General features: G+C 41.8%; 1 protein-coding gene across 8 annotated transcripts in view; it reads right to left on the bottom strand.

Moving 5' to 3' along the window:
* The window catches only part of RFX3 (regulatory factor X3), a 351,522-nt gene that overhangs the window by 34,479 nt on the left and 301,886 nt on the right, over positions 1-15,157 (bottom strand). For all 8 annotated transcript variants that reach the window (XM_075597033.1, XM_075597041.1, XM_075597089.1 and 5 more), the window contains 2 exons: positions 10,940-11,055; positions 9,044-9,198 (listed from right to left, as the gene is read on the bottom strand). In XM_075597033.1, coding sequence (XP_075453148.1) covers positions 9,044-9,198; positions 10,940-11,055 — 271 coding nt within the window. The remainder of the gene's footprint in view (positions 1-9,043; positions 9,199-10,939; positions 11,056-15,157) is intronic.

The following is a 15,157-nucleotide window of genomic DNA, read 5'->3' as shown; positions in this document are numbered from 1 at the left end:
CCATCCTTGTGGGGGATGTTGCTGTAAAGGGATTCTACATCCATGGTAACTAGCAGTGTGTTGGATGGTAGTTGGTTGATGTTGTTAAGATTATTGAGAAAATCTGTGGTATCTTGTATGAAGCTGTTGGTGCTTCTGACTAAAGGTTTGAGGATATTCTCCACTAAGCCTGATATTTGTTCCGTGAGTGTATCCATACCTGTTATAATACGTCTGCCGGGGTTTCCTGGTTTGTGGATTTTGGGAAGCATGTAGAAGATTCCAACTCCTGGGTTGTCAGGTATTAGTTGCTTCAATTGTGGTTGCAGGTGGTTAGGGAATGTTTGAATGAGATTCATGATTTGCTTTGTATATTCCTGGGTTGGATCATGCGTGAGTTTCTTGTAGTAGGTGTTGTCTGTAAGTTGTCTATTGCCTTCTTCTATGTATTTATTTGTGTTCATAAGCACCACTGCGCCTCCTTTATCTGCTGGTTTGATGGTGATGTTGTGGTTGTTTCGCAGTTCCTTGATTGCAGATCTCTCCATGGGGGATAGGTTGTACATAGTTTTTTTCTGCTGTGTTGATGCTAGTAAGGAAACTTGTGATCTTAAGCTCTGTATGTAGCTGTCAAGTATGATGTTGCGTCCTGTTGGTGGTGTGAAGTACGTCCAACCCAGGAATATACAGCTTCAACAAGGAAATGTACCTACAACTAATGGGGACTGCAATGGGTACCAAGATGGCACCGCAATATGCCAATCTTTTCATGGCAAATCTTGAACAAAGATTCCTAACTACATGCCTCCACAAACCCTACAAATACTACAGATACATTGATGACCTGTTTATAATATGGACAGAGGGTGAAGAAAACCTAAAACAATTCCACGAGTCCCTGAACTCATTCCATCCATCAATTAAACTCAAAATGGATTATTCGGCAAACCTAGTAAACTTTCTAGATACTACAGTAACACTGAAAGATGGCAAACTACACACATCTGTATTCAAGAAACCAACTGACAGATGCAGTTACCTCCACAACTCCAGCTTCCATCCCACTCATACCAAAAAAGGTATCATACACAGCCAGGCTATAAGATACCACCGCATATGCTCTGACACTGAAGACAGAAACAGGCATCTCACAACGCTGACCGAATCGTTCAGACAGAAGGGATACAAACCAAAGACCATTGCCAAAACTATTACATCAGCACTAAAAGCCCCACGAGAACACCTGCTACAATACAGACAGAAAGAACCTACCACACGCATACCACTAGTGACCACATATAACCCTACCCTAGAGGGTATACGAAAAATAATCAAAGATCTGCAACCCATGCTGACAGAGGATGCGACATTAAAAGAAATCTTTCCCAAACCTCCCATTCTTGCATTCCGGCAACCACCAAACCTCAAACAGAAATTAGTCAGCAGAAAACTTCACGACGATTTTAAAGACATGGATAATGGCACAAAACCGTGCAGCAACAAACGCTGCAAACTCTGCAAACACATTTGCCAAGATCCCACAGCCAGTCACAACCATAGAACATTCAATGTTAAAGGATCATACAGCTGCACAACCAGGAATTTAGTGTATATGATTCAGTGCAACAAATGTGACCAAGGTTGCTACATTGGGGAAACCAGCCAAAAACTACAAGGAAGAATGAATATGCACAGACACTCTATACTCCATCACGAAGAAGGAAGATACTGCTCACCTTTGGGACATCACTTCTCACAACCAGATCATTCCATAAATGATTTAAAAATCAAAATCCTCAATGGAATGTTTAAAAGCACCCAAGAACGGAAAACATTTGAACTCAGAATGATAAGACTCCTTGACACCAAAACCAAAGGACTTAATGCGAACATGGGTTTTCTCACACCCTATCAAAATTGTTTGTAATTATCCTGTTGCCTCAATTCTTATCCACACTTTCTCTCCCCCCCAGCATCCCTTCTCCCCCCCCCCACCTTTCTTTGACACTGTCCCCTGGCTTCAAACACTTAACACCCTACCTTATCTACAGTAAATATCTTTTTTTTTTTCCCTCTCTCTACCCTGTATTAGCCATTGAATCCTTTGTATATCAGTATTGCTTGACCTGAAGAAGAGAGGAGAACTCTCGAAAGCTTGTCCTATGACATAAATTGTTAGTCCAATAAAAAAGGTATCACCTAATACTGAAGAACTCATTTATTCTGCACTATCACAACTGGACTAACACGGCTATTTTCTGATATATATATATATATATATATATATATATATATATAAAAGAATATATATATATATATATATATATATATATATATATATATATAAAAAAAAGTATATATATTTTTTTTTTCATATAGTAATCAGTACAACCGCGCTTCTATTTTTCTTCGGTTGGAAAGTGAAGTTCATCAGCTTGTGTTTGTAGTACAAAGCCGTAGGCGTTAAATTGTTCTGTACTATACGGCATAAAATAAGTCTTATGCAATGCAGATATACACATCAATTGGAAGTAGTTTTGTTTCCTACAAGGTTCTTTGGTATTACTGCTCTTCAGAAAATCCCATTGACTTTCAAATGCCTGCTGCTTGGTTCATAGGCAGACCATAGACTCACAGGCAGCTGCACAATAATGGCTAGAAGGACAAACATTATTAAAAGAAAAAAAAGATTATCTGTAATCCCCATTAGCAAGATTACCTGATTTTGACATGGATGATATGCGTTTTTCAGAAGCAAAAAAAAATAAAAATGCTTTAGCAGCACAAAGTGTGTAATTAGACCACACTGACCAACGTAGGAGGATTGGCCAGTGAAGCAGTATGAGATGCAGTGCCAGCTCTGAGACCTTGAGCAGGTCACTTTATCCATGTGCCTCAGGCAGCTAACCAAAAAAAAAAAAAAACAGATTGTAAAAAGTTCAGGGCCTGGATTTATTGTACCTGTTCTGTTCTATCTTGGTAGGATTATTTCTTGGTTCTGACACTTTAAATTAACCCAACACGTACTGCCGAAATGATGCTGCACATGAATTATCAAGATTACACCAAACATGGACCTAGTGTAAACAGTCTGAAACTGATGCACAGGAAGAAATTGATGTACAACCTCTATCAATAAATGGTGTTGTGGACTGATAAAAGCAGTCACAAATACAGTTAGGTCCGGAAATAATTGGACACTGATACAAGTTTTGTTATTTTGCCGGTTTACCAAAATAAATTCAAGTTATAGTTAAATAATGAATGTGGGCTTAAAGTGCAGTCTATCAGCTTTAATTTGAGGGTATTCACATCGAAATTGGAGGAAGGTTTAGGAATTACATCTCTTTAATATGTAGCCCCCTCTTTTTCAAGGGACCAAAAGTAATTGGACAATTGACTCAAAAGCTGTTTCATGGACAGGTGTGGGATATTCCTTCATTATTTCATCATCAATTAAGCAGGTAAACGGTCTGGAGTTGATTCCAGGTGTGGCATTAGCATTTGGAAGCTGTTGCTGTGAACCCACAACATGCGGTCAAAGGAGCTCTCAATGCAAGTGAAACAGGGTATCCTTAGGCTGCAAAAAAAAGCTGTGTGTGCTGTGCACGCGCATAGTAAGTGAAACTTCTTTGACTTTTGTCACAGAAATTGTATTTGTGTTGGTGATGTTTTAATTAAAAATCAAAATACAATTTCATTGACAAAACGCAAATAAATTTGACTTAGAATGCGCGTGCTCTGCACACATCGCCTGTATTAGCTATTTGCACTAAGTGTGAATTCCTCGTGTGTGCGGTTGACTGAGTGTGACTGCGACTGCGTGTGACTGCGACTGCGTGTGACTGCGACTGCGTGCGACTGCGTGTGACTGCGACTGCGGGTGAGTGTGCGGGTGATTGTGCGGGTGACTGCATGTGCGGGTGAGTGTGCGGGTGACTGCGTGTGAGTGTGCGGGTGAGTGTGCGAGTGAGTGTGCGGGTGACTGTGCGGGTGACTGTGAGTGTGCAGGTGACTGTGAGTGTGAGTGTGTGGGTGACTGTGTGTGTGACTGCGTGTGACTGAGTGTGCATGTGCGGGTGACTGAGAGTGTGCGGGTGACTGTGAGTGTGACTGCGTGTGAGTGTGCGGGTGCGTGTGACTGTGCGGGTGACTGTGTGTGTGTGACTGTGCGTGTGACTGTGTGTGCGTGTGACTGAGATGTGTTTTACAAATAGTCTCACCCTTTATATTCTGCATGAATACACCATGTTTGTAAAATTAGTACCATTCTTATAGTGTCCTTTGCTCAAATAACTGTGCTCTCTCTTGCAGTCAAGCACAGCACCACTGAGGTTGTATTAGTACTGTGACCACTGCATTTTACAATCTGATATATTGCTGACTTTGTATAGATCAGATATTTCCAGTACACAGAAGAATGTTATATTTCATTTGGGTTGACAGTTGAGATTTGTCATACAGATACCTTGCTATTTCCTTATCCCTGAGTATTTACTAGCACTGAGATTCCCAGTGTTTAGTGTGTCCTGTTTTGACAGTCTTTAATTGTTCTGCTGAAGGCTCATGCAAGTCTGGATGGTTCCTTCAGTGCATATTAGCAGAGAGCACAGGACACCAGGAGCTGCATGCAGCTATATCTCACCATCAGAAGCAGCATCTCACACTGACTGTACCTTATTCATACACACACACAGGCACTGAACAGCTGGCTGCAAGGGCAGGGAATGCACATCCACTTCTGCCCTGTCCTGCTACTCACTGCACACACACAGAATCACTAGGACTGTGATGTTTTCAATGTGATGTCCCTCTCCCCAGCCTATTCTTCCTTTTGTTATCCTTTAATGTGGACATCGTTGCCAGGTCCGATCTCCTCCCTCCTCCCTCCTCCGTTCCTGTCCATCGGCAATTCAGCATGTCAGCGACACACTGCTCTGCTTCCTCTCGGTTACCCTCCATGATCCCTGGGCTCCTCTCCTCTGGCCCCGGCAGCGCTCAGTCAGCGGGACACAGGGAAGGGGAGGGAGGTGAGAGGCTGAGCAGCAGCTCACTGAGTCTGATTTAAAATCCCCGCGCTTGCTACACCTTTCACTCTAGCACCGGAAGCTCTGCGGCAGCCATCTTGCTATACCCATGGCAGCTGACGTGTGGGGGTAACGGCGGCCGTTAGGAGCGGCGCCGGCGGCGGCATGTCACAGCGGGTGTGTGTGGGGGGGGAGCGTTGGCTGTTAGCAGCGGCGGCGATATGCGAGGGGAGGGGGGGGGGGAGCCGTGACGTCACTTCCGTTTCACATTTCGCCCCCAACTCTCCCGTTTTACTCCATCAGAATAGGTGCCACTAAAGAAGTTTCACTTCAAAAAATGAAAATCCAACAGAGAGATAGCAGAAACATTAGGAGTGGCCAAATCAACAGTTTGGTACATTCTGAGAAAAAAAGAACGCACTGGTGAGCTCTGCAACACAACAAGGCCTGGACGTCCACAGAAGACAACAGTGGTGGATGATCGTAGGATCCTTTCCATGGTAAAGAAAAACCCCTTCACAACATCCAGACAAGTGAAGAACACTCTCCAGGAGGTAGGCATATCATTATCCAAGTCTACCATAAAGAGAAGACTTCACGAGAGCAAATACAGAGGGTTCACCACAAGGTGCAAACCATTCATAAGCCTCAAGAATAGAAATTAGACTTTGCCAAACAATATCTAAAAAAGCCAAACCAGTTCTGGAACAGCATTCTTTGGACAGATGAAACTATGATCAACCTGTACCAAAATGATGGGAAGAAAAAAGTATGGAGAAGGCTTGGAACGGCTCATGATCCGAAGCATACCACATCATCTGTAAAACACGGTGGAGGCAGTGTTATGGCATGGGCATGCATGGCATACAATGGTACTGAGTCACTAGTGTTTTTGATGATGTGACAGAAGTCAGAAGCAGCCGGATGAATTCTGAAGTGTATAGGGAAATATTGTCTGCTCAGATTCAGCGAAGTTGATTGGATGGCGCTTCACTTTACAGATGGACAATGACTCAAAAAATACTGCGAAAGCAACCCAGGAGTTTTTTAAGGCGAAGAAGTGGAATATTCTGCAATGGCCGAGTCAATCACCTGATCTCAACCCGATCGAGCATGCATTTCACTTGCTGAAGACAAAACGTAAGGCAGAAAGACCCACGAACAAACAACAACTGAAAACAGCTGCAGTAAAGGCCTGGCAAAGCATCACAAAGGAGGAAACCCAGTGTTTGGTTATGTCCATGCGTTCCAGACTTCAAGCAGTCATTGCCTGCAAAGGATTCTCGACAAAGTATTAAAAATGAACATTTTATTTATGATTGTGTTAATTTGTCCAATTACATTTGAGCCCCTGAAATAAGGGGACTGTGTATGAAAATGGTTGCAATTCCTAAATGTTTCATACAATATTTTTGTTCAACCCTTGAATTAAAGCTGAAAGTCTGCACTTCTATTGCATCTTGGTTGTTTCATTTCAAATCCATTGTGGTGGCGTACAGAGCCCAAATTATGAAAATTGTGTCAGTGTCCAATTATTTCCGGACCTAACTGTATGTTGCAATGTGTCTACTAATTCAGTTACTCAAATTTATGTTTTTTTTTTTTATATAACTTAAATTTTATTGAAAAATTTATGTCTATGTTCAATGACAGATATAGATGAAGTCGGCGATTGGAAAGGGTATCATAATCTGAAATATAATGTGATATATTGTGTTATGACTCACTGAGACCAAAGGTGTCAACTACATAAGTAAAAAAATAAATAAAAGGGAAATGTTTGCTGAAAGGGAAATAATCTCAGAAATTCTTATTTAATCTTTGTATAGAATATTCCACTTGGTTGTGATACCTATTCTGTCTCTGCGAATACTTTCTAATACTGTAATTATAACCAAGATACATTTTCACGTATTGTCATGAGTTGCAAAAAACACGTACAACGAAACTATACATTGGGAAGTCATTTCAACCTTTGAAGCTACTTAAAAGATTAAAGTCCATTTTTACTAAGCAGTGTTCTGTCAAGTCACCTTCCAGGGACGCAAGACGCCTTACAACCAATTCACTAAAATGTAAGATGTGTTCCAATGCCAGAAGGTGCCTTACAGGTATATCAGAGCACTGTTCAAAAAAAGGTTGGACATCTTTTTAGATAGGGAAGGTATACAGGGATATACCAAATAAGTATACATGGGAAGGATGTTGATCCAGGGATTAACCCAATTGCCAATTCTTGGAGTCAGGAAGGAATTTATTTTTCCCCTTATGAGATATCATTGAATGATATGACTCTCGGGTTTTTTGTTTGCCTTCCTCTGGATCAATAAGGATGTATAGATATAGGATAAAGTATCTGTTGTCTAAATTTAGCATAGGTTGAACTTGATGGACGTACGTCTTTTTTCAACCTCATCTACAATGTACTAAATATACGCTTGCTTAGTAAATAAGGAGCACATGCATAAAACATTGAATGGGAGTGAACGCTGGAACGGGCGAGATAACCCGTACTACTGTAGCTTGATGCGTGTGCCCTAAATCCCTGCAACTGCAACTGGGCGGTGTTCAGATTGGCAACATTAGTAGGAATTGCCTGTATATATAACTAGCCTCTAATTCAGTGGCTTTCCATCTGTGTTTTGTGAAATCTTAGTGTTCCACAAGAATTATCCAGGAATTCTACGCATTGCAAAATTGTGTAATGCTCTTTATTGGATCTTTCAAGCCGCTATAATTTAAAACTCTTCAATGATATAGTCCCTAAATCTTTTAAGAATCATAAAAACTGTTATATTGGTATGTTACACAAATTATGTAAGATACATTATCTCTTATTACATCAATGAAGTGGGACGTCAAAGAAGCATAATTAGGGATGCCAGGTGGCTTCTCCAAAAATACTGAACGCAATCGTGAAAGGTGAGACGCGCTTGAGACACACACTCAAACACACACCTCTCATCGCTCCCTCAGCTGCCTCCTCCTCTCCTTGGCCCCACCCGCAGGCTCCAGACGTCTTCTCCTGATTGGCTGCATTATCCAGCAGCAGCCAATCCAGATGTAGGAAGTTGCCAAGCCCCTAGCAACAGTCCTGCTCGGGGAAAACCCGCAGCCCATCAAGCTGGTCAGATCACTATGTACAGAGAGGCAATACTGGACACAAACATGTCCAGTATTACCTCTAATGTTTTACTGGATAGAGTGTTAAATACGGGACAGTCCTGTTCAATATTGGACAACTGGCAACCCAACTGTTGGTAATTCTGTTTTGTTATTTGTCAGCGTAGACAAATGTAACTTTACTGAGTAATATTTGATAATGCTTAGACCAGGGGAGCGCAATCGTTTTTCCCTACGCCCCCCTGTCGGCTGTTCCCCTCTCTTCGCGCCCCCCCATTTGATCTCCAGAAGCCAGGTAAGTGCAGTTTACAGAGGCCTTCGCCACTTCCCCGGCACTTAATTTGTGCCTTCAGGAAGCGTGCTGGGCCTCTGTAAACCCCGTGCCCCCCGCAGACAATCTTGCGACCCCCAGTTTGCGCACCGCAGGCTTAGGCCACTGTTTTTCAACAAGGGTTCCCTGGACATAAGGGTTCCCTGTACTTTTTAGGCCATTTGAAACTTGCACCAAATACAGAAGAATTTACAATGCATCTGATCTCAGATGTGCTATTAGAGAGGGTTGGGGTTCCTTACAATGCATCTGATCTCAGATGCGCTATTAGAGAGGGTTGGGGTTCCTTACAATGCATCTGATCTCAGGCGCACTATTAGAGAAGGTTGGGGTTCCAAAGAATTTCAGAATATAATTATAGGGTTTGTAACCCCCAAAAGGTTAAAAACCACTGGCTTAGACCTTTATGCGGAGGCTTCCTCACTGCATTATCCCTGACTCCCTTCCCCATTTTCTTTCTGTACCTGATGCACAAAGAAAATAAATGAAAGTGGTTTATAAAAAGACGAACATTTTGTATAAAACTAAATAAAAGCCTGCTATAATTCACAAAAATACATGTAATTTATGGTGTAGAACCTACTAGGAATGGGTCTTAGGACATCAGGAATGAGAATCTCCACCAAAGCTTGGTACATCACATGGTCACAATTGCACATCCACTTCAGAATAGACTCATTTTTGCAGAGAGAAATCAGCTTTGACTTGGGCAGCCGGCTTTCTATTTCACTCAGGTTGCTGCGTGAGAAAAAGTAGAGAAAAAGTACGAAAGATAAGAAAAATAGCATCTATCTTGTACAACAAGCAGCAAAGTAAAGAGAAGAGGGACGTTGGGTTGCAAAGAGAACTCCCCCTTTACAAAGGTTCCAAAGGTAACGTCCAGTTCCGAGTCAGTTCAGGGCGTTCTCTGCTGAATCGCTTGTACGGTGCATAATATCAGTGAGACGCAGCCCCACTGGGGTTGGCTGGAGGGAATTCTTAAGTCATTCAGGATTGAGGACACCTTAACGCAGCCCCCCCCTCTCCTGGACAAAGAATATATACTCTAATCAGAGAGGGTATACCATGTTAGGATCATAAGTCTCACACTGGGACACAGTTTCACAAATATTTGAATTCGACAAAGAGAATATTGCTTTCCAGGTTGGAAGTTACTTCAGTAAACATCATTTTTTTTGGGGGGGGGGGGAGCCTCTTAACCATTCCTCTGTCAGAGGAGCATGCAATCTCCGGCTGCGAAAGAGTTAAAAAAAACTGTAGCTTTCTAAGCGCAGCTTCTAATTAGCCGTGTCAGTCCAGTTGCAACGGTGTAAAATAAATGAGTACTAGTATTAGGTGATAACTTTTTTTTATTTGGACTAACAATTGATATTTTAGGACAAGCTTTCGAGAGTTTTACTTTCTTCCTAAGGTCAAGCAATACTGATTTACACAAGATGTAAAATCCATGAACAATCTACAAAAGATGAGGCAGAGGAATGCTACATTTAGACATAGGGCAATATATGGGTGAAAGGGGCCGTGAGAAATGTGGAGTGCTGAGTGCATTGAAAATCAAGCATCCAGCACCAGTGGGAGGGAGACTGAGGGGGTTAACAGAAGGCAGCGAGACAAATGATATAAAATTATGATAGTGTGTAAAAAACAGATTGGTATTAATTACTCTTTTTTTTTTTACAGTCAAAGAGCATTATCATTTTGAGTTAAAATGTTTTCTATTCTTGGGTGCTTTCAAACATCCTTTTGAGGATATGGATCTGTAAAACATATACAGTATGGCATGATCTGGCTGTAAGGAGCGATGTCCCACTGGAGTGTGTGTGTGTGTGTGTGTGTGTGTGTGTGTGTGTGTGTGTGTGTGTGTGTGTGTGTGTGTGTGTGTGTGTGTGTGTGTGTGTGTGTTTAGGTTCATTCTGGTTTGTACAGTAGTTTGTAGTTTTTGGCGAATTTCCCCAGTGTAACATCCTTAGTCACATTTGCTGCATTAAATCATACAGCATATACTGTACCACATTACTGGATGTGCAGCAGTATGATCCTTTAATATTCAATGTTCTATTTTTATAAGAGCAGCTTTAGAACAACACTGATCAGCTGCAACTTTGGAATTCCTGCAGAATTCTTTCCTTTTGATAGGTGTGAGTTCCATGAATCAATGAAAGTGATTCTTATCTGGTTCTAAACGCCCCAGCTGGTCTAAATACCTAGGTCTTGTCGATCAGTGGGTCATTAACTGTCAGAAAACACCTCAATGAGTGTTGTATCGCTGCAATGCACAATGTTGTGTAAGTAGCAAGCACAGCAAGGTTAGAGAAATATGCCACCGATCCTTTTTTATCTCTTTTTTATTGCAAGATCGTTTATTAATGCAACTTGTGTAAATTACAACACAAGAATTCAAACCCCATTAGGCTTTGCTTTGTATATGTAATCTGTACAGAAAAAACATTCTGTTGGTGAGGAAAAGACATTTACTGACTCTGATTCTGCAATGGTGGGACCATCAGCTGGCGATGTAGGCGAGTAACGCCAGAAAGTCTGCCACAACTTCTCAATCAGGCTAAACTGCAGATTAATAACAACATCCAATATTGCCTGCAAAATTAAAGAGAGAGAGAGAGAGTGAGGCTTCAAAGTGCATACAGTATGCGTAAATGTGGTAAGGATAAGGCAATTGTATATGTTAGTATTCTGGAAAGAAAATAAGGTTTATATTACAGCAGCAGCTTATTGGCAGAGGTACCAACCCGTGAAAATGAACAAAATGCTTTGAATAGACACACACCACTATAGCAAGCAGGAGCCGTAATAGTCCTTGAGCACTGCAGGCTTGTTGCAGATTGTGATCAAAAAAAGTCAGCCGCTCCTTAAGGGTACAGTAACTCACCAGTGAGTAGTGATAAAAAACTTTATTTAAGACTACATAAAACGGATACGATCCATAGACAGAGACAAAAAGAACCTCCTCCCACGCGTTTCGAACAACTAATGTTCTTTCTCAAGGAGTATGGTGAGAGGAAGGGGGAGGGTACTAATTAAACCGCTATTCCTCTAATCAAGTCAGTGTAAAACACCTGAATGTGATAATGATAACAAAAAAAAGATTCGATGGAACCTGGATACATTAGTAACACTCCCTAATATCAATAAACAGTAAAGTTGCTAAAAGCTGATATAAAGTGGCATTTAGGTTAAAAGGACATGGCCAATTGATGTAATATTGGTCAATGAGACCTTTATATTACAAGAGACGCCACGGAGGGAGGGTGTCACCACGCCGGTGCACCACAAGCCAGGAGGACCTCAGGGGAACAGTGTCTGATCGTGAGTACACTTGGTACTCCACGCTGGATGATTGCTGGGGGATTGAATAGTTGCTTTCGGAGCGCGGACACCCCCGCTACCCCATCGGTTACCTCTCACTTGGTGGTTATTAAAGTCCATTATGCTCCGCTATATGTGTATATAACTCATTGAACTACGTTATACAGGGTTCCTTGAGCTCAGAAGTAGATTTGTTTTCTATTGTTGCAGGTTGTGATGTTTTTCAAATCAAGAAACTGTTATACATGAACTTCTGATGTAGATGTGTAGCAGTTGAGTACATCTCAAGAAGAGATCTCTAACGTCTCTAAACCTTGCATATAACCCATTCAAACCTATCACGCTGGTCCATTTAAAAGGATTAAAAACTACTTAAACTAAGGAGCATAGTAACCAAAAAATGACTAAAAGGAAAAATTACTAAAAGGATCTTCTGTACCAGACCTTTATTACTGAGATAAGTGAGCCTCAATTATTTGGATTCAGTCTCACTCAAATGGGTCACTGTTTACCTGTTTCTTATAATTTTTTTAAATTACATAGTATTGAAGAAGGGGGTCTACGGAGCTGAACCGCATTAATTTCAGCCCCAGGCACCCCCTGCTTCCCAAGATACAGACCCCGGTATGGGATGCCGGGATCTCCTGCTTGTTTAATTCTCCCATGTCACGTGACCAGGACAATTTAAACGTGCAGGAGATACTGGCACCCCATATCGGGGCCTGTAACTCGAGAAGCAGGGGACCCCAGACCTGAAATTAATGTGGTTCAGTTCCAGAGACCGCCGGCTCCAATACTATGTAATTAAAATAAAAACATTGCAATCGCCTGTTAGAAATGCGCAGGGACCGATTATGTCTGCTTTCACTGCGCAGCTCTTCCAGAATGGTACAGCCCGTTAGGACTAACACAGCGGGAGTCCCATTCAGAGACAGGGACCCCCACTGTGTTAATCCTGAAGACAATTAGTCTGGCCACAGGGAATCCATGAGCAGGCAGCTTTCAACTGCAGTTTTCTGAAGGAATAATCAACAATATATCTGGCTACATCTGTATAAAAGACAAAGAGAGTTCTAGAAGGTCAGGTCCCAGGAGGTGTTGTTGAGGACGGACCTCACTGTGAGTAGTGTATATAGGTTATATTATAGATGCGTCTAGGATAAAGGGTAAGAATGCCCTTTATTGTTTTCTAGTTGGGGAATGAGCCCTACATAGATAGTGTCCCCAGGAATGGCTCCACACTACTCCCATGATTCATATAGAGGAAGTGTAAGAGGGACTTATCCCTGTTTAAATAAAGCTGCCTTTAGTATTCTGAGAAATCCAGCAGAGAGCTGGTTAATTGCAGCTAGTCAATGAGCCAGCTCCACCTGGGTAATCAGAGGAGGGAAAAAAAAACCCTGCTGGGGACAGACCAAAGACACTCCTTAGCACACAACTGTGCTGACAAGGGAGAATAAAGACAGAGGAGAGAGTCTTGAAGCACACACCAGGGCTGTGTGCTGACAATAGACTTCCTGGCAGTTCACAACACCTGCATCTGAAAGTTTGCCTGGAAAAACCGGAGACGCCAGACCAACACAGGCAGATAAGACTTTAAAATATATATATATATATATATATATAAATAAAATATATATATATATATACACACAGCTCAACCCCGTTATAGCGCGATCCACTACAACGCGGATCCGCCTATAACGCGGTTTGAGTGTGGCTCCCGATTTAAAAACATCTCTAATTTTTTTTTGTGAAATGGCTGCCGTGCGAGGACTTATCTGGCATCTGCAGCTCTCTCCTCTCTCCCTGCTTCACCAGGCTGCATCCACGTGTGCGGCGCACATCTCCAATGTTTTGTTTTTTATAACATTCAATGCTTTTTTGTTAACGGACACACACACACCCACACACACAATATAATAAAAATAAAATAATAATTTTACCATACCATGCACGAATCGAACCCATGACCCTTCATACACTGTTAGGGATTCTCTACCACTACACCATAGGATTAATGTGTGATGACAGAACTGCCTTTCAGTTAAGTTTGATAATAGAGTATATGACATCACACCAATCTTATGGTGCAGTGGTAGAGGATCCCTATTAGTGTATGAAGGGTCATGTGTTTCATTCCTGCATGGTATGCTAAAATTATTAGTGTTGGGGGGGGGGGGGTCCATTAGCAATAAAGCATTGAATGTATCAAAAAAATTAAAAAACCTTGGAGATGTGCGCCGTGCACGTGGACACAGCCTGATGAACCAGGGAGAGAGGAGAGAGCTGCAGATGCCGGGTAAGTCCTAGCTCGGAGGCCATTTCGCAATCCGGTTAACGCGATCCCGGTTATAACGCGGTCTCATTATGTGAACCCGAGCACCGCGTTATATATTTTGGACTGGGAACTGGCCTACCCAGCCAGCCACAGATAGTTAGGGCATGTACTGTCTATTTAGTCTCCAAAGTGGAGTAGGAGTAGGTGTTTATTTATTTGTGTTATGTTTTGCCTTAAACTGCTGTTTAAAGTGACAGGCTAAATAAAGCCATGTTTTCATTTCACCAAACCAGTCTCCATTAGTGTACCTCTGCACACATCTCTTACAGGAAGCCTAAATCCTGTATTACTGTGCTGGTGTGCGCACCAGCCCCAGTGATTGGTGCTTATCCCTGCAGTACATTGGGTAAGCAATGGGAAGGCATGGCTGACGTGTCACGAAGTTGGCTCGCCTTCATTGGCTGAACCGCTTCACATGATGCTGACATCACACGGCTGCGCTTGAAAAAACAAAAAAAATTGTCTTTTCAATTTGCAGCTGTGCCATCGCACTCTGCCGTGTGCACACGCACTAGATGCCCTGTCATAGAAAGACAGGCAATTATCATTGGCGCTCATTAGGAGATGGGCAAGGAGGGTTACACTTATACAACAGGAATACCTCAGGACACCTGTTATTAGAAGTAATTTGCTTAACATCATAATGACACAATGACAGGTTCGTAAAATTGATTAAGTAGAGATACCCATATGTTCCATGTCCCATTTGCAAAGCTTGTAAGATGTCAGTGGTTTCATCTTGTATTACGTTAAAATTAAAGGCAGATACAAATATCAGAGATGAAAGTTTAAAACGAGATAAAATCGAAACTAGACAAAAAAATTATTATTTTGTTTTTTTTAACATACTCGACTATTTACAAAAATACAGACATTTCCTATATTCTTTCACTTGTAATACTCAATGCCATTTTGCTTATTTTTTTTTGGGGGGGGGAGGTGGGAGTACAGAAAATGTCTGCAATTATAGAAATATTGCTTTCACCGTCTATTTGGTTAATTGCATATCGTGTGAATTTTGATTTGAAATAT

The sequence above is a fragment of the Ascaphus truei genome, chromosome 1 (assembly GCF_040206685.1).
Source record: "Ascaphus truei isolate aAscTru1 chromosome 1, aAscTru1.hap1, whole genome shotgun sequence".
Classification (NCBI taxonomy): Eukaryota; Metazoa; Chordata; class Amphibia; order Anura; family Ascaphidae; genus Ascaphus; species Ascaphus truei.
The sequence above is the reverse complement of the archived record's forward strand: the minus strand, read 5'-3'. Positions and strand labels throughout refer to the sequence as shown.